At 52.2% G+C, this 26,988-nt stretch overlaps 1 protein-coding gene across 2 annotated transcripts; it reads right to left on the bottom strand.

The window, feature by feature from the left end:
- Positions 1-314: 314 nt before the first annotated feature.
- On the bottom strand, positions 315-26,988 carry RPS6KA1 (ribosomal protein S6 kinase A1). Of its 2 annotated transcripts, XM_026043363.1 has the most exons (22): positions 26,953-26,988; positions 15,841-15,894; positions 10,992-11,108; positions 10,194-10,275; positions 9,900-9,980; positions 8,736-8,815; positions 8,111-8,217; positions 7,451-7,488; positions 7,176-7,318; positions 6,540-6,610; positions 6,229-6,317; positions 5,945-6,009; positions 5,436-5,538; positions 5,201-5,328; positions 4,619-4,744; positions 4,075-4,164; positions 3,656-3,814; positions 3,285-3,446; positions 2,594-2,670; positions 2,313-2,430; positions 1,868-2,005; positions 315-1,550 (listed from the first exon to the last, which is right to left on the bottom strand). In XM_026043363.1, the coding sequence occupies exons 4-22, from the start codon at positions 10,222-10,224 to the stop codon at positions 1,428-1,430; spliced, it is 1,929 nt and encodes a 642-aa protein (XP_025899148.1). In that variant the 5' UTR covers positions 10,225-10,275; positions 10,992-11,108; positions 15,841-15,894; positions 26,953-26,988; the 3' UTR covers positions 315-1,427. The 2 variants fall into 2 exon arrangements, with proteins under 2 accessions (XP_025899148.1, XP_025899149.1); XM_026043364.1 differs by lacking the exon at positions 15,841-15,894 and having other exon boundaries at positions 26,953-26,974.

A 26,988-nucleotide genomic window follows, 5' to 3' on the forward strand; every position in this document is an offset into this window, starting at 1 on the left:
TCAAACCCTCCCAGGCACCCACCAGTGAACCAGAAGAGCTCCAGCAATTCCCTGCAACTTTGACTGGATCTGGAAATTCCTTCTAGCGCAGCTCCCCTGCAAGTGTGGTTTCTATTACAAGTAGGACAGTAAGAAGTTTCCCCTCTCCCCTGTCCCATCTCACCACCTTTCACGCCTAAGCCTACAATTTGTTCTAATTATTTCCAGCTGCAAAGCACAGGATTAAACCTGAGAGGAGGAGGCAAAACATGCTGCCCTACTACAGCACTGGTGTTTTTCCCATTAAGAGAGACACCTCTGCAGCTGGGAGAGCTTTGCCCATCTCCCCAAAGGCTGCAAGAAGCTTGAGCCCCCGAGTGCAGAGCAGGGAAGGATGAGGGTCGCTTCTTCTGCAGCTAAAAGTCAGTCGTAAAATAATATCAACTGAAGGACATGTTTATTGTACAATTTGGAAAGAAACCCTGAGTTACCAGCTGTAGAACAAAGTTAAATTAAAAAAAAGGAAAAGAAAAGAAAAGAAAAAGGAAAAGGAAGGAAGGTATGAAGTGCTTCACAGATTCCTAGTAAATGAAAGCCAGAAGTGGTAAAGGGCAGCAGCCAAAGCCAGCCTAAAAAGCAGCTTTGCTGCAGAAGGGTCATTGCCATCCCCACCTGCTTGGGTGACCAACTCCCCCGGGAGCACCCATTGGGATGCAGGATGCACATGAAGATGGAAATGAGGGGAGAAGGAAGGAGTCCAATCTAGCATGGATTTGGGATAGTTTCTCATCTTAGGGACTGTTTGGAAAACACTCAGTTTGTTTTGTTCAGAGAGCAGCCCCAGGGGCTGGAGAGGGCAGAAGAGGAAGAAGTGGAGTCTGAAAAAGACTCATACACATTAAAAAAAATAAATGAAGGAGAAGGGAGTTCTTTACAGACACGAGTGCTGCCGTAGGAGTCTGTAAGTCTGAACTGGGAAGGATGTACAAAGTTTCAAGGGAGGAAAAACCCCAAAGCCTAAAACCCAACCATTGCGCAGTCTTCCAGCTGCACTGGCCTTGGAGGAGATCAGCTCTGAGATAGGTTCTAGCTACACCAAAGATCTGGCCCTACACACAAGAGGGTGAATCAGAGCTGCTTTTTTTAGTGCCACTTGACATCAGTTATACATTCTAGTTCTCATATACACAGATGGATGTTTTTAAAAATCGACAATTTACACTTCAAAAAAATTTTACAGTGATGTTCTCTCAGTAAAGATCAGTCCACACAAAGAGGAGTCAGTCTTTCACAAGCAGAAAGGCACTTGGCCTTCATGTGGATTTAGAAGAAGTCCTTAGGAGCTCCTTTCTGGGCATTTTCTGCCACATTTGCTGCCCCTGGCGCCAGCAGCTCGTGAGAAGCCGGTGTGAGTGTGGTGCCCAGCGCTGCTGCAACCTGCCCGGCCTTCACAGGGTGGTGGAAGGGAGTTTCTTCACCCGTCTCTGGGCCAGGATGGAGGATTCGATGGGCTTCAGCTGGGGACTTGGTTTGGAGCTGTTCAATGCTGAGTAGGTGGCAGCCATCGCCCCCTTGGAGAGAAGGCATAAGAGTCACTTGGATGCAGAATGGATATTTTTGATGCCTACAAGATGAGGGAGCAGAAGAGCCTGGCCCTCAGATGAAGCCAGAAACCTTTCTTTAAAAAAAATCTCCTCCCTTCCTGAGGTAAAGAACCTTCCTAGGTTTTCCCAGCTCCCCTCAAAACAGCTTGCCTTACACTGCCTCTCCCACAGCTGTCCAGCCCTGCTCCCAGCTTTGCTTGCACCGCTCCGCCCTGCGGACACCCCACTTTCTGGAGAGCGAGATATCCCGGGGGACCCAGCAACCATCCAGCCCGATTCCGCACCTTGACCAGCTGCACGTCCTGGTGATTCAGCTGGCTCTGGGGCAGGCTCTCCTTCTGCGTTATCCACGGGTGCTGCAGGACCTGCTTGGCCGTCAGGCGCTGGTGAGGATCCACGTGAAGCATCTTTGAGACCAGATCCTAAGGGGGATCATAGGGAAAGTTAGATTCTTGAAGACTTTACATTCTAAATAAGAATATAGCCCAGATACAATTTAAAGGCATAGACTGAGTTTGAAGACCCAAACTATTAATCTCCTCCTGCACTAAGCCAAAGCAGGCGAAGCCGCACGTGGATAGGATGGACATAGCGGGTGAGAGCTGCACCGCTGCTCCTCTCCTGTCTCTTCTGCCCTCCCTCCCCAACCCGCTTTAAAGCTGCCTGGCAGCAAGGGTCACGCTTTGTCACGATCTTTTAATTCAACCGAGATGAATAGTAAAATCCTACCTTGGCTAGGATCGAAATAGTGTCCCAATTGCCACCGCTGACGGAGAATTTCCCCCCACCTATTCGGCTCAGGATCTCCTCTGGGGTGTCACTGGGCCCATTTGCAAACGGGGTGCAGCTGAGGAGAGAAGAGGGGAAAAGCAGCTGAGTTAGTGCCCTCCAACTGGGAGAGGGACTGGTGCCAGTTAACCTTGACTGGGACAGAGAGGTGCCAACCACCGCAGCAGAGCTGGTCCCGGAGCAAGCTGAGCGCAGCTCCGGCGGGACGCAGAGGCCCTTACCCTGCTAGCATCGTGTAAAGGAGAACTCCCAGGCTCCAGATGTCACAGCCCTCATCGTAGCCTTGGCGTTTGAGTACCTGGACAGAACAGGTAAAGAAAAATAAATAACGAAAAAGAACACGTTCAGTTGCGGTCGTGGAACTTGTTTCAGGTCATGAAAAGCAACTTGACCCCATGTTCTGTATGCAAAGCTCCTGCTGCAGCCCTACTGAATAGCAATATCACAGACTAAAGGTCAGGATTTAAATGAGATTTTTGTTTCATGGAAGCAGGAAAACCCCCTCAGATGTATCAAAGTGACAAGCAAGAATGAAGTCATGTCCCAGGGCAGTGACACTGCGCATGTGCTCTGCTGGGTACCAGGTCTTTCTCCTTCCTCCACCTCACTGTAGGGAACATAAACCCCCTCTTTTAACAGGTCGTTTAATCAGGAGGAGAAACAGCCTACAAAAACCAGCGGAATTTTGAAGTTTCCCAACCCCTTGCAGACAGAAGGAGATCAGTACAGGACTGGGTGCACCTGTGAGACCCCACATCTCTTCAGCACTACAAGTCCTGGCATTTCTGCAATCAGGGCTCACGAGGCAGAATGTGCCAGGCAACCTCTAGCAAGCACCGGGCATCCCCATGTGTGCAGGTGAGGGCAGGGATGCCGGAGCTGCAGGAGCATCTCAAGTCAGGAAGCTCTTACCTCAGGTGCCACAAAGTTTGCAGTATAACAAGGAGTCATGAGCAGGCCATTCTCAGCCCTCAGCTGCTTGGCGAAGCCAAAGTCACAAATGCGAATGCTTTCTGGGTTGCCCGACTCGTCCACGTAGAGAATGTTGCTGGGTTTCAAGTCTCTATGGACCACCTACGGAGCAAAGAAAGCAGCACCCTTGTAATCGAAGCAGGTGCAGGTGTGAGGCTACATCTGGACACCCAACCCCTGCTCCGGCCCCACCTCCATCTTGCCAACTCCAGGGAGAAACGGCAGTGCCGACAGCCCCAGTTAGCCCGGAGGACAGAGAGCAATGTTAGGCGGTGTCCTAGGAAAGGCAGGGCAGCCGGAGCCGTACACACCCCTTGCGAGTGCAGGTATTCCACTGTTTTACAGATCGTGTGCAGGACAGAACTGGCCTCCCGCTCTGAGAAAAACTTCTGCCTGAGGATCTTATCCAGCAGTTCTCCTCCCCGCATCAGCTCCGTCACCAGGTACACGTACTTCCCATCGTCATACACCTAGGGAAGCAAACATGGACAGGGTTAATCAAAACCTGTCCCCCAAATGTCCCTTTGGTAGCTCTGCTCTGAAGCAGGCAGATGTCAACCCTGTAGAGGCAGGTTCTCCTGCTGGGATGTAGCCCCAGCCCAGAGCAATATGCTGGTGGTTGAGACAGAGTCACAGATATTGGAGCTGCTGCCACCTTACACGCAGAGGCCCTAGGCCACTCTGCACCCCTAAACCAACACGCACGGCAATTTATTCAAGTTACACTCACATCTTTCAAGGTAATAATATTGGGATGCTGCCCATATCGCAGGAGGATTTCTATTTCCTCTGAAGGGTCTCGCTTGCTCTTGTCAATGACCTGCAAGAGCAAGAACAAGCATTACCCACACCTGGATGGGAAAATGGCCAGGACCAGCAGAGAAGCTGAAGGTTTGGGCTGCTGCAGAGATACAGTACCATGTACATTCCCTGTCTCCTGTCCTCTTTAGGTAACCTCTAGGAATAACCTTCAGCAATAACCTCTACTTGCTCTGTCAGTTTTGTGTCTCCAACGAACCCCGAAATTTTGTGTCTGGGTTATTTGTTGAGGCAAGAGCCAACCACAGCAAGCACTGCAGAGAAGGGAAACACTGTCCTCCTTCCCCAAGGAAGGACGGCGCTGCTTCCTCACTCTTCCCAGCTAAGAAAGCTGCACAGAAATTGTTAATTTGGGTCCCACACAAGCAGGGAAAGAATTCAATTCCTGGAGATTATTTTGACCATTATGGGGTTGAACAGAAACTGATCAAGAGCTTGCAGGGTGAATCTCCAACCTTGACTGCGTACTCCATGTTGGTTGCTTTATGGATGCAGCGTTGACACACCGAGTAGGAGCCCACACCAATTGCCTCCTTCACCACGTAGCCATCGTTGAACTGGACGTTCTTGCCGTGCAGCTGCTGCAACAGGAGAACAGAGGAGCAGAGTGGATGGCAGCAGCCAGGGAATGGTTTGTGCAACGCAATGAGTTCGCTGCAATAGAGACTGAGCTGACAGACAGCTGCCTGCTGCATCCCACAGCTTCTCCTCCCCGCTGAGGAGTGGGCAGAGAAGGGGACAAGGCAAATACAGGTCACTAGGCTACCGCTATCTGCAGCTAAGCACAGTGCCTCTCTCCAAAGCACAGGCATTTGCACAGACCTCCCGTGAGCCTGTGCCAGCCAGGGACAGGGAAGCAAACAGCTCCGAAGCTCCCTGGTGACCAATAAAAATGAAAGAAAACAGGATGCAAGAGGTCAAAACGGAATGATTCCTCTCTAAGTCTTTCCTTAAGCTCTCCCCAAAACAGCACGTAGCTCCTGCAGACCCCCACTAGCCCCCGGGGCATTTCCACACAAAGATTCCCCACATTTTACCTGTACCACCGGATTCAGTGGGGACTGGGCAGGTTTCACCTTGCCGTCCTCCATCAATCCAGCTGCCACAAAGCTGAAGCCACGGAAGAGCTGATGGGCCCCTGCACTCGGGGGGATGCCCGGGGAATCTGCAATGGGAGTTAAAAGATGCCTTAAAGAGGGCTAGGCAGAATAAGTGTTAAAACACCCAGCATAACTTCATGCAGAAGCTCTGGCTGCTTCAATTCCAACCAACCTTTTGGTGTACGGGACGTAAACTCTGTGTCAAAGTAAAAGGTGTCATCGGGCTGGCCCACCGCAGGCTTGAAAGGTGGTTTGATTTCCCTTCTGTACAGCTTCTGCAAAACCAACACAGCTCCAAAGTGAGCCAATAGCTCAAAATGCTCAGGAGGAGGTAATAAGAGGCCAAGTATGGTGTTTTTGAGTCGTTCCATGGAGAAACAGGACAAGTTTCTACCATCTACTCTTTCTATGGATGAAACAGGATATTTTCTTTCCAGGAAAGGTTTTCCTCAGTCCTTTCTTTTTTTTTTTTTTGGTAAAGCTATCCTTGTTGTGCCCAGCCCCAGTATAAAACCTGGACTTCCCTTTTGGGAGAATAAATTCAAAACAAGGTGAGCTCATGAGCAACTTGGGCATTAAGAAGCTACTCACATGACAAAAAGGAATTTGGGGGGTTGAAAACAAGAAACTTGCACTGACTATGAGGAAGGTTTGCCTTAAATTTCTTGGTTTGATACTCACATTCCAGTCAATAGTAGAGTAGAAAGGATGGCGCTTTATCTCTTCTGCCCCATCTGGACCAGAACCTGCAAGATGCACCCATGCAGTGCACAACATCACATGAGGACCACTGCCCAAGGAACCATTGCACACATGCACCATGACCGGGTATCTTATGGGGAATGCGGCCGTAACGAACCAAGCAAATTACCTTGAACCGGTACCTCAAAGAGGCACCTGACCCACAAGGATCTACGAGGCCCAGGTAGAGCATTGGGCATGGTCAGAAAGAAAATATGTCTTACCTAATCTGTTGGCTGGATTCCTTTTGAAGAGGGCTCGCAGGAGACTCTGCGCTTCGGAGCTCAGGAACTGGGGCATGCCCAGCTTTGCTCTAGAAAGGAAGTTATGCAATCAGCTGCAGTTCTACAGAAGTCAACCCGCAAGGCAATTGTGGCACCTCCACCCCTGAAAGTACAATCATCTGTTTGGCATTTACACTGCAACCTTCGGACTAGCTGTTGAGACAGCAACGCTTGCCAAATAACGTAGTCAACCCCCAAGGTGCAGCGGTTTCTAAGAGCACTAAGCCCGTCTCACACACACGCACACTCACTTGAGGATGAGGGTCATTGTCTCCTTACGGTCCTTCCCCTGGAAGGGCAGTGAGCCGGTGAGCATTTCAAACTGGGAGGAAAAGAGAGCACGGAGGTCACACGTCTCAGCAGGTCCAAGGGCTGCACAGCTCCTGCCTCCTTCAGTTGGAAACTCTCCAAAACTAGTGAAAAGCTTGCCCGAAGGATCCAAGAAAAGCTTGCCTCCAAAAATAAGTTAGCAAACCAGACATTTTCTCAGGAGGGCAACTGGCTCCGCAAGGTTTGTGGCAGGGATGTGCTTGAGCCAGCGGCTGCTCCTCCAGGAGCCATCATGTGCAGTGACCGCCAGATGGTGGCACCAGAGCAGCACAACAGCAGCACTCCAGCGCTGGGGGCGGGTATGGGCCCCCACACGCACCCCATGCTGCACCCCAGGCGCTCCCTGGAACTGTCCCTGCACTCTGCGTCCCCCACGAAGCACATTCCTGGCTGGACCCCTGCACTGCTTGGGCAGAAAGTCCTTGCAGGGAGTTTTGAGAGCATCCCCAGGCTGGTACATCTGCTGGACAAGCAGGATCAGGCAAGGGTATTTCAGAGCTGCTACTAGAGCAGCTTCTGGATAGTCAGGTCCCCCAACACACTAGTTCCATACATACCATTAACACCCCATAGGACCACCAGTCAGCACTGTGCGAGTGGCCCTGGCGATTCACAACTTCAGGTGCCATGTATTCCACTGTGCCACAGAAGGAGTAGGCTTTCTTCTCATGATCTATAGCTTCTTTACTCAAGCCAAAATCTACGTAAAAGAAAAACTATTAGAACGTGCCCAACTGCTCTGACCTACCACACCGAATGGAGAAGTCTAAGAGGACCCTCATATTTAGGAATGAAGCTGGCCAGAGCACAGGGCCGTTGCAGAGTCTCTTACCTGTGAGCTTGATGTGCCCTTCTTCATCCAGGAGGATGCTGCAGAATAAGTGAAAAAAAAGCAAGATGTTATGATCTGTAAGAAAGGCTGGCATGCATCACAACATACCTTGGACACTGGTCAGAGATACCGCCAAAACTCCAAAGCAGAAAGCTAACTATCCCTTCCAGCCCCAAGATGTTAAACTCCATCATCAAGGTACAAACAGGAGACAGGGCAGCTCCCCTTCTCTCCACCCTCGCCCCTTCACGCTGAGCAAATGGTCTCCAGAGCCTCTGGAGGTCTGCATCACTCTGATCCTCCACGTCCCCCCAAGTAAGAACAAGCCACGCAGCTGGCACACATCTCTGCAAACGCTCCGCACGGTGTCTTCTTCCTCCAGAAGCTCTCGACTGTTTAAAGCTGGAGGCTAGGGCCTGCAAGGATTAACGCTCAGCCATGTGGTAAACACATGCTGCTGCTACCAGTGCTCCTGGCCACAACCGCTGATGTGAGGAGCAAGAGCCTTGGCGACACGCACTACTGCTCTCCATTCAGCTGGCCCAGAGGCATCATTCAGCTTTGGTCTTGTGGGAGAAAACCGTGCTGTCTCCTGACTCCAGACGTGGGAATGAGCTGGAGGAAGGACTTAGTTCTCGGTCTCGGTTGTGCCACACGTACTTCTCTGGTTTGAGGTCTCTGTATATGATTCCCAGGCTGTGCAAATGGTCAAGCCCCAAAGCCAGCTCTGCCAGGTAGAACTTGACGTCCTCCTCTGTGAACATGACCTGAAGGAAGCAGAGAGGCACCAGGGTTACATTCCTGACCACATTAGGTGCACCCAGGCAAGACCTTTCATATCCACGTTGCTCCATCCTGCTTTCTCAAAACTCAAGTTTCCCAGGCTTTACCTGCCAACCTAAAGCCTCAATTAAGCAGCAACACTAAAAAACACAAACATGGTTGCTAGGCCACAGCAAGGTGTTAAAAAAACCCTCTTCATTTGAATTAGAGACGAGAGGGAATGTACTTTGGCTACCTGACACAGCTTCTTGGTGGCCCTCCCATGCCCTACCCTCACCCTTGCCCAGGAAGCAACACAGCCAGGCGATACCACAACAGAATGTGGCACCTGCAGGTGCAGAGGACAGGGTTCCTGAGACACCCTCTCTCGTTTCCAGCTCTGAGCTAGCTGCAAAACGGATTTTTTTTTTCCAAACCCTTGGAGATTTCCCAAGATTCCATCACCTCTACATGCTTAGCATGCATGAACTGAGAACCTACCAAGTTGCCAGAGCGTACCCACCTCTTTAGAAAGCCGAGTGAAAAGGTCACCTCCTCGGAGGAAATCCAAGATGAGATAGAGCTTCCCTTCTGTCTGGAATGCTGAAACACAAGCCAGGGCAGCAATCAGCCCCCTCAGCTGAAGGACAGCTCAACTCCGTTACGTTAATCACTTAAGCCCCAAGGACTTCAGTTACGCAGATGCCCTGCATGGTTACCAGGTTAAACACAGGTAGGACTAATTATTTGGTGTAAATGAGCTAAGCCTGGCCAGGATGTAGAAATGAGAGCTCACCAGCAGTACTGTTCTTCTGTCTTTCAGACAGTGATGCCCTCCTGAAAGGGCCATTTTCCCAAGAGAGACACCAGTCACTTGATAGGGGAAAAAAAACCCCTGCTCTTGCATTAATCCTGAGGAACTCTAGTTTGACTACTTAACTCTTTCTCAATTTCTCCTTTATTAATACCTTAATCCAACAGATTTGATGGTTAAACCTCTGCTGGGCTATGCTGTTTTCCCAGTAAACAGCAACAGCGGGCACAAGACCAAAGTCCTTTTGAGGAGAAGATCTGGTAGAGCAACAAAGATGATTAAGAGACTGGAGCATCTCTCATATGAGGAAAGACTAAGTGAGCTGGACTGTTTAGCTTGGAGAAGAGAAGACTGAGAGGAGATCAGATCAATATGTACCTGAGGGGAAACTGTAGGGAGGATGGGGCCAAACTCTTCTCAGTGGTGGCCAGTAATAGGATAAGGGGTAATGGGTACAAGTTGAAACACAGGCAGTTCCATCTCCATGTGAGGGAGAGCTTGTGAGGGTGCCTGAGCCCTGGAACAGGCTGCCCAGGGAGCCTGTGGAGTCTCTTTCTCTGGAGGTCTTCAAAACCCCACCTGGATGCCACCCTGTGCCATGAGCTTTGGGTGTCCCTACTTGAGCAGGACTAGATGATCTCTGGAGGTCCCTTCCAACCTTGACCATTTTGTGATTCTATGATTGCAAAGGCTTCAGGGTAGTGTGGCCAGTGGGTCTTGCTGCCTGACAAGAGATTTCCTCTATTGCAGGTATTTCCACAAGGGACCGTGACAATCTCTCTGCATCCTCCATGCAGCTGGATGCCTAACACTTCTCTACCCAGTCATGGCAAAGGTGACCCCTCTCCATGTCCCAGCTAGTTCCAAACTCACCATAGTGAAGTTTCACCACAAAGGGATGGTTCACATCGGCCAGAATATCCCGCTCTATCTTTGTCCGCAGTCGATCACGCACTGTGGGAGAAGACAAACAGCTCAGACACTGCAAAAGGCACAAATTCCCTGACATCAGCTGGTCCTCAGCCTCAAGCCCTCTAGTTCCAGGCATTTGCTCCATCTCCAGTACTGAAATAACAGTTTCTTAGGGATGGAGAGGAGGGCTGCCCGGCTCAGATGAAGACACTTCTCCAGACAGAAAATAAGACTGTCACAGGAAGACTCTCCTACCTTTCAGTGTTGCCTTCTTGAGCACTTTCATGGCATAGAGGTGGTTGCTGTCCGGCGGAGTGATTTTTCTCACCAGAAAAACCTAAAGCAGAAGGACACTTTCTCTGAGCTCTGAACGAGGAGCTAGACGCCTTCCAAGACCTCAGAGTGACCCAAGTCACTGGCCAAGTCTGGCAAACTCCCGGCATGCAGGTTTGCAGCCAAGAGGTGCACGTGGCCTCCTCTCATTCCCTGTCTTCAGCCATTACAACACTAATGCTTTTACCCTGAACTCCTCTCCCATCTCCAACACCTCTCCCTCCCCTCCCTAGCCGAGTCTTTAACATTAAGCTAAAGACTTAATGCATGAGCACTTGGATTATTGGCAAGTTGAAATAGATACGAGTCGCAGGCTACTTCCTTCCTTGTGTATGTGACCATACACAAATGCCCATCACGTAGAGCAAGAGCATCATTTCTGAGAGCAGCAAAGGGCAAGACCGAGTCCTCCAAGTCCTCAACTCAACCGAATGGCAGCAGCAGAGCTGCAGGAGGTCCCTCTGCCCAGAGTAACACCCATGTTCACAAGCAGGATCCTACTCCTTTCTTCCCAGCCACAAATACATATATGTATATGGCTCTGCACATCCATCTCCACAGCTGTCCTTTAAGTTAGGAGCAACCATTTGCTATGTGGGCTGTTCCAGCCATGGTGGGGTGAGAATCAGGATACTGCTTATGCTGGGAATGGTCCCTTCTTGCACCTGCTCTCTCACAAAATTCTTGTCTGGCCTGACACATAGGACAAAGGGAACTCACCTTCCCGAAAGAGCCCTGTCCCAGCACCTTCAGAAGCTCAAACTGCGACGGATCGGCTTTCTCGGAGCCCTCCTTCACATGGTGGGTGATGTTGATTTCCTTCACAACGCATTCGCCCTGGGAAAGAAGGCACACGGCTCAGTATAAACTAGTCCCGAACGAGGGGCAAAACGGCTTAGCTGATGAAGGAACACGGATGGTAGCTACAAACGTGCATGAACCACATCGGAGAGAACCGTACAAATCGGTACTCGCCATAGGTATCTCCTGGCTTCAACATCTGGAACAAATAAATCACGAGCAGTCTTCCACTAAGACTCAATATCCTACACTCTCCTAAACGCCCTGCTCCTTTGTCCTTGTCCCAGAGGTGTTCTGTTTCTTTGAACTGCCTTTCTGCTTTGAAAGCACCTTCCTTTTTCAGGCACTGGTGGCAAAAACAGGAGTGTTTATGCTGCTAAAAATCCCACAACACAAAAATACGGCACTGTTGTCAAAACATGGACAGGGCTGGCAAAAATCAGACATGTTGGAGCCCATCTGCTCGGCAATCTGAGCAGCTCCACAACATAAGTCCTGGTGCATCTTCGGCACATATAGATGATGCTTTTTTAACAGACTCAAGCCTTCAAGAAGATTGAGGGGAAGCCAAGGTCTCTGGCACATGTTTTGTTTAAAACACATTTTTTGTTTAAAAATACATGTATATGGGAGAAAAAGAGGTCTAGTCAAAAGGAACTAGAATAAATTCACCCTCAAGGCTAGGCCAGAGCTGTCTGACCAGAGACAGGTCTCTGGCACACGGTTTATTTAAAACACATTTTATATTTTTTAAAAATATATATTTATATGGGAGAAAAGGAGGTCTAGACAGAAGTAACTGGAAAAAAATCATCCTCAAGGCCAGGCCAGAGCTGCCTGACCAGAGCATGAGATCAGCCACAGACACAGAGGTGACACCGAAGCATTTCCTTCCTCCCAGCAAAACTTGCCGCCGCGCACAAAGCCCAGAATTCAGCTCAGTGGAAACACCTTGTGCTGCTCTTTGCAGCTCCAGAAATAGCAGTTTTAATGCCCCTGGCCCTCCAGCTGTGCCTTTCCTTCTACTTCTCTCCGATGAGACGCAGCCACCCGGCTTTCCTCCAGACCAACCAGCTCCAGGAAGGGTCCCCGGGCAGACAGGACTCGGTCTCCCATTCCTACAGCCACGAATCTCAGTGCAGCCAGAAAGCCATTGCAGTCAGACACCTCGCAAGGGCTAGTCCAGGTTTCTCAGCACTCTAGTCCCTCTCCAGCCCATGTCAGACATCATCTGTTACTGTTCGGACCCGAAGACAGCAGTAACGTTCCAAAGAGCATTAAACCCAGCTGATGGCTGACTACAGCGCACGTGCAGCCATCAGAAAGCGCCAGGAGGACTTTTTGTTTAGCTGTTCCTCTTCTGGAGGAGCGGAGAAAAGCAGTGCTGTTTTCTCCGTCTCCTCGCACGCTCGAGCTGGAAGGCTCCTCACCAAAACAGCTTTCAAGAACAACAGGAACCAGGTTTCAGCCTCTGCCTCCAGCACGGGGAGCGCCGCGGCTGCGCTCGGGGAGGGCAGCCTTGCCCGAAGCATGCGGATGTGGTTGCCTACCTGCACAGTGGCTCTGCGCACCCTTCCTTTCCCACTGACATGCTCGGCTTGTCTCTGCACTGGGAAGCAGCTTTGCTTCCAGCTTTATTCTCTCAGGATCCTGTTGTTATTTAGGTACCAAGCTCCAGCAGGAGGGCAGCACAGATGGCCCAAGCATGGGGTCACAGCGTGGGGACTGTACTGACTCCGACCTGCCTTCTAGCTTCCAGGGGTCTCAGCAATCACCTTATAACCTCTCTAGCGTTGAGTTTTCATGTTCCAGAAGATCTTCGGGCTTCCATCAGTCCTCTTAGGTTGGATGCGCTCGGAGACTCAGCCCATGACAGAGTTGGCAGTTAGAAACAGGTTCCCTTTTGGAGTCATTAGCCTGGACAGCGCTGGACAGGAGGGCTCTGTGGCCTCCTTCCCCTCTCATTACCCATCCCACGCCACCAGTCCAAGCAGAGACCCCAGAGCAGTGAGAGATGCTCCCTGGACTCCCAATACCAGGACTTCCAAGTCTGGGGAACTCCGAACTAGCAGCAGCTCCAGCCACCCACCCGTATGGCGGCCACACACTTGACCACAACACTTGGGTGCAGACATGGGCTGCTTAGGATCAACCAAGCCATGAGACCACAGCTTCACAGGGCTCTGCGAGAGAAGCTCTTCACCCTTGTACCCCCACCTTCGAGCTCAGCTCTTCACAAGCTGCAGAGCAACATGCCTCCGTGCATCAGCCAACAGCCAGAGCCAGGGTTTAACTGCGGGCCATGCCGTCCTCTCCAAGCACGCAGAGATTTGCATAGGGCGCCTGCCAGCTAGACCGCGTCGGCAAACATTCAGCCCTGCCAACCAGACCCAGAGCGGCTCCTCCTGAGACACTGCCGATGGCTTTCCGAGAACGAGCTCTGAGATGCCACCTGGCACCGCTCCGATGCGAAGGAGGTTTCCTCCCGTGGACACAGACAGTAACTTGCGATGGTTTTGGCTCTGGCCACCAGACCCTACAGCTCAGCAGCCCTCCAGGTCTCTGGTCAGGCACACCTGCGTGTCACTGATATACAGCATGGTCAGGCTTTGCTTGCACCAGGAGAAGTTTCTTACAGTGGCAGCAGTAAGCAAAATATTCTGAGAGGAAAACAGGAAAAAAACAAACCAAAACAAAAAATAATAATAATAAAAACCCAGGATTTCCATCCACAGACACATCCAAATATCCATTGGAAGCACCAGCGCCCTTGGAGGAGCGATTCATCCCAAGCCCTGAAGCTCGTGGTGGTACTGACCGGGCTGGAGAGCTGGCCGGGCGCTGGCAGCGGGAGGCTGCAGGGCTTCGCGCGCTGCTTCCTGGGCAGCCACAGCGTGAGGAAGGCGCAGATGCGGCGCAGCTTGGGGTCCCTCTCCATCCTCCCATGCCGATCACCATCGCCCGGGAAGCTCCTGGGGGCTCCCGCAAGGCTACGTGGCCGCCGCCAGCCTGAGGTCGCGGGCGGCAGGAGACGCAGGTGGTTGGAGCCCCGCTGGCGGATGCGCAGTGGAGACGTGCGGCTCGGCTGCGCGGGGAGGCAGGTTCAGCGCTCCCACTCCCCAGCAACAGGGCTTGTGGTTGGGGCTTTTTTTTTTACGTTTTTGTGCTTTTTTTTTCTTTCTTTCGGAAGAAGAAAAAAAAAAACCACCTTGTGGCTCCTCATTCACATTTGGTTATTTGGTTTCCCTGGCTGGGGCAAGACGTTTTCTGCCAAAAGCTGCCTCAAACACCGTGACATCAATCCAGTGTCGCGCAGGCTGCGAGCTCAGGGGGCATTTGAACAACAGGAATATTCCGGGAAGTCGCTCACTCTTCAAAAAAGGACAAGGAAAGCAAACCAAACACCCCATACAGGAGTCTGGCAGGACTTAGGAAAGCTGCAGATGTCTTTGCCCTCATGCACATGTCTAGCGGTCGTGGGGTCCCCATGGGAGGATTCGCCATCTCACAGGATGGTGCAATCATCCATGGTGGGATCCACCATCCCACAGGAAAGCCCTGGGCATCACGTCCACTCTAGGATGTCCATCCAGCTCTGTGTTTCAGACTGGGTGACTTCACTTTATGCTTTATCTCAGGCCTGGCAGAAGTTCCCCATGCTGAGAAACTCCATGCAAGGCATTTTTAAAGGTGTTTCCATAGCAGACAGGTTCTGATCTCACTACTGTTTAGATTTATTGCCCTCACAGACAGGAGGTCTTTATGTTCTTCGTGTTTTTGTTTTGGTTTTTAATTTTTAAACCAATCCTATCACCCCCATTCTCCTCCAGGCTTATGGTCCCTCCTGACCTTTTCAGTGGGTCAGGAAAGATATTTTCCAGAGCGATGCCCCTGAAAGTACAGATAAGTGCACCCCCTTGAAATGAGTAAGAGGCCACTCAGTCACCTTTGACATTCACCATAGCCCCGTGTCACACTCATTTCTGAACGTCTCCAGAGCTCCGGTTTGAAAAGAGGATCTTGATTTGGACCCAGAGGCACTGACTGCTCATAACTGTCTTGTCTTCTCCACCCCAACGCTGTGATCACTGATAATCCAGAACCAAGGCAGCAAATGTCTTAATGCCAGAGCACCAGCTGGCCGCAGCATCGCAAAGGCAAGCTCAGCAAGGGACGCCTGCCGGAGGCTCAGTCCTTACTGACACCTCCTTCATCCCCAAAGAGTCCCCGTAATTCGGGATCCCTTGAGTTTGCAGCCCGAAGATGGGCACCACCATCACAAGGAAGCTCTAAGCTGCTCAGTCAATCCATGATGGGCACCTGGAGCTGTTTCTCCAAGACCTGGCAAATCTTGTCCCAGCTAGGAAAAGGCAACATCTTCTGCCTTTAAAAAGCAATTGAAAAGTCCTCTGCATGAACACACCTCCAAGACCCTGCAGCCCCAGCAAGCTGACAAGATCAGAGAGCTGCAGAAAGAGCCAGGAACCATCGCGCAGGAAGGGGTGTGGGCTGGGGAGGAAAGAGGAGGAGGATGAAGGCAAGACGAGGACATCACGTGGGTGAGTGACTAAGAGCCGCTTTCTGTATGAGCATCTCTACCTAGTGGCCATGGGCCAGGAGGAGCGCGCCGCAAAAACACGTCTTCCATTCTCGAGCGGTTCTGGCAAGGGAGGCTCGCACCGCCTCAACGGTGCCCACGCGGCCGACTGTCTGTCAGGGGACGAGATGACAACTCCTATCAGGCAGCCGCGTCCACGCAGGCTCTTACCTTGTCTGCCGAGTCCACCAGCTCCTTCTCTACCCACGTGATGTCTGGTTTTGCCTGAGAAACAACAAAGCAGCGTCAGCGCGGCACGGCTGCCATTCCCCGTTGAGGGTTTCCCAAAGAGCTCCTCCAGCAGGACCAGACAAGCAAGCTACAGAGTCACAGCTCCATCCCAACACACAGCCCTCCTCGGGATGCGATCCTGGGCAGCATTTCTGCCCAGATGAACCCACTCAGTGAGCCCATACAGGGAGAGATGCAGACACATCTACAAGGAGCTGAGAAAAGAACCATCCTTCACCTACGATGTGGCACTCTCTCCTCCCCAAAACTCAAGACTTAGGGGAAGAAGCAAGAGTTTGGAAGGTCAGACCCTGGCTCCCAAAGTCTGCTTTGTTTTCTTGCTATCACAAGTGCTTTTTTTTTCAGCTGATTTTGTGAGAATGCGCTGAAGTTAGAAAAAAATCAAATCAGATTTGAAACATTTCCTCCAAGAGGTTCAAGTCTTCAGCTACAGATGAGATGTAACTCATGTGATTGCACCCAGAAGGGACATGGAGAAGGGCTGCAGCAGCAGCTTCTGCTGGTTCTTTTAGAGCAGTTGCTCAGCAGGACAGAGCACGCGGGACCTGTGGCTTTGAGGACGTCAAAGGGGGTGGACTCAGCGCTGCAACTCATTCCCGGTGGTCTGAAAGTAGGACCGGAGCTAGGGAGAGACAAGGCGAAGGCGTAAAAAGCAAGCACGGAGGAAAGGCAGGCGCTCTGTGCAAACAGTGATGCTACAGTTCAGACTTTTAACGGATTTAAACCTCCAGAAAGACTGAATCAGCTCGCAGGGAGCCACGCGGCTGCCTCCTCCCACCACTCTCCCTTGGGGCCAGGAGCAGCTCAGGTCTCGCCAGCTCTGGGAGCAGGCAGCCGTCCCACAGAGGTCCTCCAAGCGACCCGCTTCTGGAGCTTCCCAAGGGGATCACACAGGCTCCTGCAAGACTGGGGAATCACAGTTGCTGCTCCTGGAAAACTCAAGCCCCCGCTGACTTGTCCCCAGGCCAGGTTTGAAGTCAGGAGGGGACAACTCCTCAGGGACTTCTCCGTGCTGCCCTCCGACTGCCGCACACCCTAGGGCAGCGGCTGGGCACTCGCTTCTTTCCAAGACAAAGAAGTTCAAAATACAAGTCCCCTCTCCTACTTCTTCCCCTTTTTGGAGGAAGAATCTTAGAAGCCAGAAGCTGCGAGACAGGTTTGTTTTTGCTCACATTTTGTCACTTTGCTGGTTGATACAGTCATATCTGAACGCAAGAAAAAAAAAAAAAAAAAAAAAAAAAAAAAAGCCCTGTAGGAACAGATTACGCTTTTGGCATTTAGCTTCCTATTCATCAACATCAACAACTACCCAGAAGCTGTTTTAATTTATGTTGCCTCACACATGCTTTGGTCCCCAAACACTTCCAAATTCTGGCAGCACCCAGGAAAGGCATTTCTTAGAGAACAGCCCTAGCACAAGAAACATCTCCAAAGCAGAAGTTGTTAATTAAGAGTGGAGACGGCCTCTCTAAGGTCAATTAGCCGACTCCTCCTCATGTCCTGCAGGGCACACAGAGCACAGAACCGTAGGCGGAGCACAGGATTGCTTTTTAATCAGCTAGACACTTGCCTCCTGGATCCTTGTCTTGCTGCGGAAGAGGAGCCTCAGCATCTCCAAAGCTCTAGGCTGCTATTCTCCCATAGTTTGCAAGCCGGCTTCTGAGCTTGGAGCTCTCGGCAGCACCCAGCCCCACAAGAGAACCCCGAGTAGTAGTTACGTCACCGGGATGTATTTTGGGAGTTTTCTCTGAAAGGAAACTGTGGTTTCGTATGGGGAAATCGCACCGCGCGGCCATTGCTGCTCGGCTACCAAACACCATCGCTGAAGGGTTTTGGTGGTGCCCATCCACGACGCTTTCCAAGAGCAAATCACAGTGTGCTTTTCAGGAGGATGGCTGCAATAACCCCCCATTCTACTGATGGGAAAACAGACACAGGAGTCACTTCAGATGCACGGAAGGCAGCGAGAGGCAACCGAGGTCTCATCAACTTTCTTTCCCCGCCCCAAGGAACACGCTGGCTGCCGCCCATCCTGGCACACACGCGATCCCGGGCAAAGAGCTGCTCCAAGCCAGCACTGCACGTCTCCAGGGAAGGGGTCATCGGGAAGCACTTTCTGCTGCTTTCACTGCTTGCTCCCTGTGCCCAGCAACCTGTGTCCTGCTGGAGCGGCTCTTTCAGAAGCTGCTGAGCAGCCCCACGTGAGCTTTGCCCACTGACGTCTCACGAGAGCCCTACACAACTCTACTCACTCGCCCTGGGCTCAGCTCCCACCCAACGCCATGACTGTGTCCAGTGTGCTCATATGACCAGGGATGTCCTAATCCGACCTGAGTGAGAAGGAGATGGGAACTGGAATTGGCCAAGTTAGCCAGACATGGGGATCGGAGCAGAGCAGGGAGAAGAATTATAACCAAGGAAAGGCAAGGAGCCACGTGCTCACTGCCAGTTCCTGTCTGGAGGCCATCTGCATTGCATCTATGCAAAATGCATGCCCTATATGGTTTCACAAGTCACCAGCTGCTTTACCAGTGTCACTGCGAGGTCATTTGCTACTTAGCAGCACCCCTTTAACTGCGCCCACTATATACCTTAAAAATCACAGCTGCTCCCTCCAAGATCGCCGTTCCTGGCTGATCTTTCCGGGCGCATGCAACTGCTGCAGCCGTTCGGCTGCTTGGGGCCTGCGTCCCAGGAGCTCTCTGCTCATTCCCAGAGCTGCATCCTCATCTCCTCCTGCCCTGATCCAACCTGCCCACCCTTTGCTCACCCAGAAAGAGCCCCGGGAGCTGCAGTGCCACCACAGACATTCTCTGCTGGCAGTGGAAGCCACCAGCTCTTGGCTGCAGATGCAGTTCCCAGGCAGCAACGTGGGGCTCTTGCGGACAGTACAGACCTCAGCCACTTCTCTGCTCCCAAGAGAAGGGATCGGCACCGAATAAACAGCCAGCAACTGCAATATAAGATGATATAAAACCCAGGCTGAGCCCAGGCAAGAGGCTCCACTCATCACACTTCCAAGTGCCCCTACCCATGCAGGGTGAGCCTGACCCTCAGAGCAGATTTAAGTCCCTTCTAGGCAATATTCCATATTTTCACAGAGGAAGATATTGGGACAACATATTGAGGACAACATATTGGGGAAGATATTGTGTGTGAGGGCAACAACGCTGGCACGGAGCAGCAGCCAGTAACCACTCGAGCACCAGCTCATGATAAACGGGACGCGAGGAAGAGAAGGTGCTGCTGTAGAGAGTGGGGAGGTAACACCAGCTCTGGCTGCAGCTTTTCTCCTCCTTCTTTTTCTGTTCTTTTTGTTCTTTCTCTTTTTAGGTGGTAGTTCTCAAAAAGGGGAAGAAACCCAGCAAGGAAACCTCAGCAGCCACCGCCTGCCCTTGTGCAAGGTCCTTATTTGGTCCTGCTCGGCTGCAAGCAGCGAGGCTGCCCGAACAAGCTCCCCTTGCTGGCACCGGCTCTGGGACCACTGCGGGCTGTGGGGTCCCACGGGAGCCCCCTCAACCGGCGGCACCAGCCCCTCCAGAGGGGACACAAGCAAGGGCTCAGCCAGCCCGAGGCGGGCCTCGGCGCATGGACGATGGCCTGGGCTGCTTATGGAGGGAGAAGCAGGCCGGGAGGCGGCGCAGGCCTCGCGGCCGGAGCCATTTTGAGGTGAGAGGAAGCACCGCCCGCCGCAGCAACATGGTCGCTCCGGCAGCTGCGGGTTGCCGCTCGCCACGGTGCCATCACAGGAAGCCTGCCTCCCTCCTCCTCTTCCTCCTCTAGCTGAGGGGCCGCAATGCTCCCAAAGGCAGCTGCTCCAGTGGCTCCGAATTGCCCCAGCAAAGCCACACGGCCACCATGTCAGCCCAGGAGCTGTGGAGGAGCCCCCCGCTATGCAACCCTGGGGCCCCAGGAGGGGTCTCCGATTCGGGACCCGCCACCCAAATGGGGGTGCCGGCACCATGAGCCCAGCTGCGACCAGGCAGCTCATGCTGCAGCACCGGAGCTAAAAAAACACATCCAGTCAAGCAGTGTTTTGCAAAATTGCATTCATTACATCCAACTGTTGAAGCTTGAAAACAGCTGGGAGGATTCACAAGTTTGGCTTCTTCTAATTAAGTGGACATTTCATTACTGAGTTCGTATTCAAGCGCTAAGTCTGAAGTCACCTCTCCCGCTTCCAACTACCTCACATACAACTAAAGGGGAAAAATAAACCCTTCCTGCCCCACAGGGGAATTTGTCCCATTCCCTTGCACATGTCCCAGCTGGTTTAGTCCTAGCCGACACTCCCTGTGCCAAACCCGGCCTTCCTGCCGATTTGCAACCTCCTGGCCTCTGGTTTTCCCTCTCCAGCATCACCCCGCACACCTCAGCTCCGGCAGCAACGCAGTTCAGACCCCAGATGCTCGGAGCGGTCCTCTAGGCCCGGAGGATTCCCAAAGGAAGACGATGGATGCACGGACGAGGCCTTTGGCACATCAGAGAACTCTCAAGGGCTTTTGCAGGAGGAGGGAGAAGCAAGAGAGCATCGATGCTTCAGCTTGCAGACAGTGTTTGAGTGAAGAGGGGGATTTTTAGAGCAACCCCGGGCGGATCTGCCAGGGAAGAGGCAGCTTCCCTAGTCCCAGCTCACTCTGAGCTGAGCTCGCACTGAGCAAGAGCACGCGCTGCTCGCACAGACCAAAGCCTTGGCAAGCTCGCCGGAGCGCGTGGAGTCGGAGAGCCGGGGCCTCCTGCGGGGCAGCTTTGGAGCTGGAAATCTTGCACAAAGTCATTGCTGCAAATAGAGCCGAACAGCAGCGGAGCCCTTGGCAGCTGGAGCTTCCCGAGAAGTGGGTGACACCGGAGTGGGTGCCTTTACAAGCAGGGCTGATAAATCCCTAAAAGGAGAATTGTTCTCTGTAACATGGGACACATTGAGGCTGTTCTCCTTTTAGAGGCAGTGGCTCCGTGGGCCCAGCTTGAAGCTCACGTTTCTCATAAGCATGGAAACAACCCACATCACTTCCCAGGAAGGTTGGACAGAGTTATTGCAGGAAGGAAACGCTGCAAAATCTGGGAGACCGCAAATTAGGTAGCAGTGCTGTCCCCAAAAAGCAGCTGCCCTGAGCCCTGGGTTGTCCCAGCTGGAGGTGGCAGGTACCAGGTGGGACAGGCCGTGACAGTGCCAGCAACTGGCTAAGACTCGCGAGGCCACCGCGGCCAGGCACAGTTGGCCCAGGCTCCACGTTGGCACTCATTCCAGCAGGTGGCACTCGGAGCATCGTTATCATCCAAAAAAACGTGTTTTTCTTCTGCAAACTGGTGGCCAGAGCAAATCCAAATCGGTGACGAGTAGATACAGCGAGAGCAGCAAAGCTCTGGCATGGTCACAGGAATCCCCCTCGCGCTCCTCCCTGCTCCCGGCCCAAGCTCTCCAGGAGCAGGGATTCTGGCACCGGATGCTGTAAGTTTCTGAAAGAAAATCTCTTCCCTTTCCAGGCACCACAAGTCCCAACTGGTTGGGATCATCTGCCAGCAAACACCCGAGCTAAAGAACACAAGCTTGGGCAAAAGACCTTGACACAGCAGAGTTTCCGATTGCTCCTTTGTGGCTGGCTGCAGAGCTGCGGCTCCAGGAGCAGCAGTCACAGCAGGACTTTGCACCTCATGAAACAAGATACCAAAGGGGAAAACACCTGGCAGTGCCAGGCGATAAGGAGCTACTTAAGCACATATCTTCTGAAGAGCAAATTAGCCTCCATTTAGAAAGTGCAAAGGATCCTGTTTGCCCTTCTCCCAGCGAAAGATTGCTTCCCAGCAAGGAGAAAAGTTAATCCATATTCAGCAAACTCGGATGAACTCATGTTTTCAAGAAGGTAAAACCAAGAGGCTGTGTTGTGCCCCAGCCTTTTCTAACCAAATATCACTCTCAGGAGAGAGCACTGCAGCACTGTCCTCCACCCATACGTGCCACAGACCACCTAGTTTCAGAATCTCGGTGGAGAAAAAATGAAGATTCCTTCTAACTGAGTTAGAATAGCTATATAACACTGGTTTCACAACTACAGCTGAGCCTTGTTTGCTGCCCCTGGAGTTATCGTGGGATGTGGAAACTATTCTCTATCACAAGAACGTGCAAATTCCATACTCCTCCCACAACGCACACGCTGTGGGCAGCGCTTTCCTTGCAGGATATTCCCGAAAGCAGCCTGGCGACTTGGGAAAGCCTTTGCCCTGTGTCAGCTTTCGTTGTGAACTTACAGCTTCCACCTTGGTCTCACCCTCCAAGAAGATCCCGTGCAGGATCCAAGGAAGGGGAAGCAGTTGCCACAGCCTGGCAAGGCGGCTCTGAACTGCGCCAGCATTAAAAGAAAAAAAACACATGCAAAACCCAGCCTAAGCTGCGTGTTGCTGGCACCCCAGTGGGAGCATGCAGAATGAGCCTGCTGTAACCAGGCACAAATTTTCCCTTAATACCTGTAAAAAACATGGTAGGAGCCAGCAACCACCCTCCTGCGCCGCTCAGCACCAGTGCAAGGCACGAGCCTGAGCTGCATTAACCCAATCAGGGGCACCCTGAATATTGGGAAGAGCATGTTTTGTCCTTTTCAGCCAAGATAGAAAAAATGACATTTTGGGGTGCTTTTTCTTCCCCCTGTTAATGGGCTCCTCTGTCCCTGCGCTGTATCTCTGCAAATGAGCCCCAAACACGATATGCATCTTCAGAGCCCAGTCTGCTGCACGTACAGCGTTTCCTCACTGGTCTGCTGAGAGCACAGGCATCACCTCCCCCTCTCCGAAATCAGATACTGCATATTCCCCATTTGTAACGGAGCCCTTCAGTAAACGCACCTCTTCCTACAGCAAAGGAATCGATGCCGCCGCATCCCAGAGCGCCTCCGGGAGCACCGAGACACGAAGGACCCATCCAGGCTTCCCAGAGCCACAGCAGACGCTATGCTGAGGTCCAGGTTTCCGTGCAAGTGTGGATGAAGACCTTGCACGTGGGCTCCCTCAGAATGGAAACAGGGCAAAAAACCACAGATAGTGGCAGACAGACCCAGCGAGGGGAAAAGAGCGTGGAGTCACCTGGAACATCAGGGGGAATTTGCTGTGGGTGTCAAAACCACGCTGCGACTCACAAGTGAAGGTTTGGGATTTTTTTTTTTCCTAGTAAAAGAGGGGTTTTGGAGACAAACCCTATTAATCCATAAGGAGGCTGGAAGCTGGGGCCGCTTCGATGAGCCGGAGCGCTGCCAGGCAAGACGCGCAGGAGGCCGTCGCAGACTTCGCTGCATTCCTCGTGTGCAAGTCCTGTAAACTGACCCCTCTTCAATTATTCATCAGAGGCTGCAGCTCATCAGAGCCCAGGCTCCTCCAACAGGCATTTATTTGTTGTGGGTTTCTCATTTAAGAGTTCAGGCGCTCGCTGTTAACTATCGCCCAGCCTTGCCAAGGACAAAGAGCAAACACTCTGGCAGGAAAAAGCTGGGCAGCTGTCAGGCGTTGCATTAAAAACCCAAACCATTTGATTACATCAACTGGCAATAGAGAACAGGCAGTTTAACTACAGGCTTCACAGGCTGAAAGAGCTGAGTGTCAAGAGCAGAGTGCAGAGGGGAAGGCAGATTTCCAGACCACGCTCGAGAAGTTCTGCTCCCACCATGTTATCCCAGGTGCTGCACAGGCCATGGATGTCATATCAGGATCCTTTTTTTGCAAGGAATCCCTCTTTGCTAGAAGGGATTTGCCGAGATACTGTCTCTTCTGCCGCTGAACAACCTTCTGATCCTTAGGAGAGACAGCAGCAGCTGTGCAAACACACCAGGCCTGTTCCAAAGGAGAGCATCTCATTTGTTTGATCAAAAAGCCTTCGTTACAAGAGGCCAAGGCCAGCACCGTGCCTCGTACGGAGGATCGCAGCACTGGGTATATCTCCTGCCAGCAAGGTTTGCACGTGGCCTGGCCCTGCAGCCTCCTCGCGATGGTGATAGTCCCTGGCCAAGAGCCACCACGGCCAGGGCATGAGGTGGGCAGGCTGGATTTGCCCCGCGGTGGCCAGCAGAGCCCGGGTGGCTCCTGTGCACAGGATGACAGGGACGAGGGCCGTGTCCCACCCTCTCGTGTGGCACGGGTAGAGGCCCCACGCGCCTGGCACCGCCGCCGCGTCGCCCGCGCGCCTGCCGCGACATCTCGGCTCTCTTTGGGAGAGGCTGCTCGTTCGCTCCCCTGCTTTGCGCTGCACCCTGTGATTATCAGCCAAGATCAGCCCTCCCAGACCCCCGGGGAGAGAGTGGGCAGGTTGAGCACAGTGAACCCCCTCCTCTGCTCCTCATTGTGAAATGATTTCACTGATTGCGTGTTGTACTTCCATGCGCACAGCTCCTCACCCTTGGCACGTTCAGGGAGACACACTCGCCCCTCAGCCCAGCTATGAAACCACCTCTGGAAGAGCTTTGATTTTCCACCTAAATCAGAGCCCTCTGTTGCTGCTCCCCAGCTGAACATGGAACAACCTTCCCGCTAACAGAGGGAATGAGCAGCGGGACCTGTCACTTAGCCCCTGGCACAGAGCAGCTCTGGAGCACAACACAGACCTTTTTGCCCAGCACAGGAGACGCTGCTTTCTGTGGACAAGCGTCCTGGCAGCCCTGGCTGTGTCCAAGAAACGGGAAAAATACGAGGTGAACAGAGCCTGAGCCCGCTCTGAAACGTGTGGGGTGCTGCAGGCATCACCGTGATTCATTTGCAACAAGGGCCCTCCCACTAGCAGCCCCGAACCCCTGTGCTGCCCGCGCTGCCGCCAGCCCAAAGCCGATGGCCCGTGCAAATGGGTCGAACACCAGCAAGAGCAGTCCCCGTCCTCCTCTCTCTTCCTGAGTGTCCTGCTCAGTTTAGCACCGGATTAGCAAGCTGGTGTGAGGGACGAGGCCTGACCTGCCTGCCTGCTCGCAAGCTCCTTACAGAAGGGAACATCTCGATCCGCCAAGCTCCAGGCATTAGCAGTCCGGCCTCCAGACCTGCCGCTTCCTCGCAGCATCCGTGCTGCAAAGGAACAATGTTTGCAGGGATTCCCATACCACAGTCCTCGAAAGGTGGGAATGCACACGAGGATAAAAGCCTTAGAAGTACCAGGCTATTTGGAGACCACATCCAGCCCAAAATTGCCCCTCACTGCACCAGGGGTGACCATGGCATCATGCTGCCCGCCCAAAGACCCTGGCAACAATCTTGTCCTACCAGGGTGAAGGTCCCAGTTCTTTTGAGAAACTCCTGGATTTCCTCCTTCCTAAGTTGCTTTGTTTATTGCCCAGCTAAATACAGATTGTGTTTCTGGCAGCATCCCGCTTATGGGGAGAGGGGGGGCTAGCACTTCCTAGCGGGTGTTGAGTAATCCCCACTGCCTGCCGCTTTAGGGCTATTTTTAGAGGAGATCACAGAATTAGCTGTGAAAGGATAACAGATACAGCCCGAATATAAAGGTGCCCGTTGCCTTTGCAGCTCTCCATGCGCTTCCATGTGCAATTTGTGGGCTACGTCAGAGATCCTGAACTTAAAAGGACACAACTCAAAACATTTCCTGCTGCTTTAGCTCTTCTTCTATAGTCCTTGCCATAGGCAAAACCAAGAAGCCACTTCCAGAAGCTGAGGATGATAATGTCTACCCCCCAGATAAACCTGGTCTAGTTCTGTGCTTTCCCAATCGGGAGCATCAGGATGAGTTAGAGAGCCAGAGTCAGCCCTGAAGCTCAAGGTATGTGTTTATAGCAGGGATTGCATTTGTCCACGTGCCGGTAGCATATGGACCTTGTACAAACTTGGAAAACACTAGGGAGGCTATTTCAGGAACACATAACAGAGCTTCACACATTTAAGAAGTTACCGAAAATGGGATGGTTAGACACTTGGCATGGGCATTTTGGCCAGAGTGCCTTGGAAAAGTGCAAAGCGGGACACCTGCCACAGCCCTCGCGGTTCCCGTTCTGACCCGCTCGGGATGTTGGACAACTTGCCTTGGTGCTTTATTTTTAGCAATTATTTTCAAAGCAACAGTTGCTTTTACAGGAGGGCAGTTTGGACATGTGTTCAAAGGCAAAAGGAACAAAGTCCCAAGTCTCAGGGACTCATATTCCAACTGGAATATAACCAGAAGAGATGGGGTTTTTTTTGTTTTTTTTCCACCCAAAGATGCACACTCAGTGAAGGAACACGACAAATACTACTCTCAGGGGCGAGGAGCACACAGCATTGAGCAGAGTTCTCTGACCCACACCAGATTTCTTGCAGGCCGCTGCGAACCCGCCAATTCAGCAACGGGGACAGAAATGCAGAGCAAGGCACTGAGATGTCAGAGCAATATTAGAAGCCCAACGTGAGTTTCTGGACAAGAATTGGCTAAGAAGCAGACAATTATTTTTAACCTTAAATGCTGGTAACCATTTTGACTCCCAACCAAACAACTAGAAAACAAGCCAACAAGCAAACAAACAAAATTCCAGTGAAATAAGTTTCCACGTCCTTTACTAGAGAAAAGGACGATGATTCAGAGTGGCCATAGGGCACTTGCAGACTGCAAGGCATGGGGCAAGCTCTGGCCAAGCCCTTCAGCAAGGTCTCCCAAGCCAAGGCAAACACGTCGTGCCACTGCTCATGGTCACATATGTATAGAAAAGGAAATCTTGAAATGTGCTTTCCAAGTACTGCCCTGCACAGGCTCTTGCAGGACAGCCCTCGCTCCTGATCTGCTCCTATCCCACGTGCTGGACTGAGGTTGCTCTTCCTGGGCCAAGTTTGGGATCGCCTCGAGCGCTACTTTGAGGGAAACTTTCCAGATGTGTTTGGATGGCCAAAGAGGCAGGAAGAAAAGCCTCTTTTTCATCGTCCCCTGCCCCATCCATGTCAGTCCCTCACACTCATCCAGCTTACAAAGCAGCAGATTATAGGATTTAAAAATAGTCTTCACAAAGTCAGCTCGCACCCTGCATGCAGGGCAGGAGGGTGAGCAAAAGGGGATGAGCAAAAGACGGGAGACAGCTGTGATCTTACCTGGGACGGAGGATTCCCACCTTCCTCTAGCACCGC

This window comes from Nothoprocta perdicaria, unplaced genomic scaffold (genome assembly GCF_003342845.1).
Source record: "Nothoprocta perdicaria isolate Ctin4 unplaced genomic scaffold, notPer1 scaffold_33, whole genome shotgun sequence".
Lineage (NCBI taxonomy): Eukaryota > Metazoa > Chordata > Aves > Tinamiformes > Tinamidae > Nothoprocta > Nothoprocta perdicaria.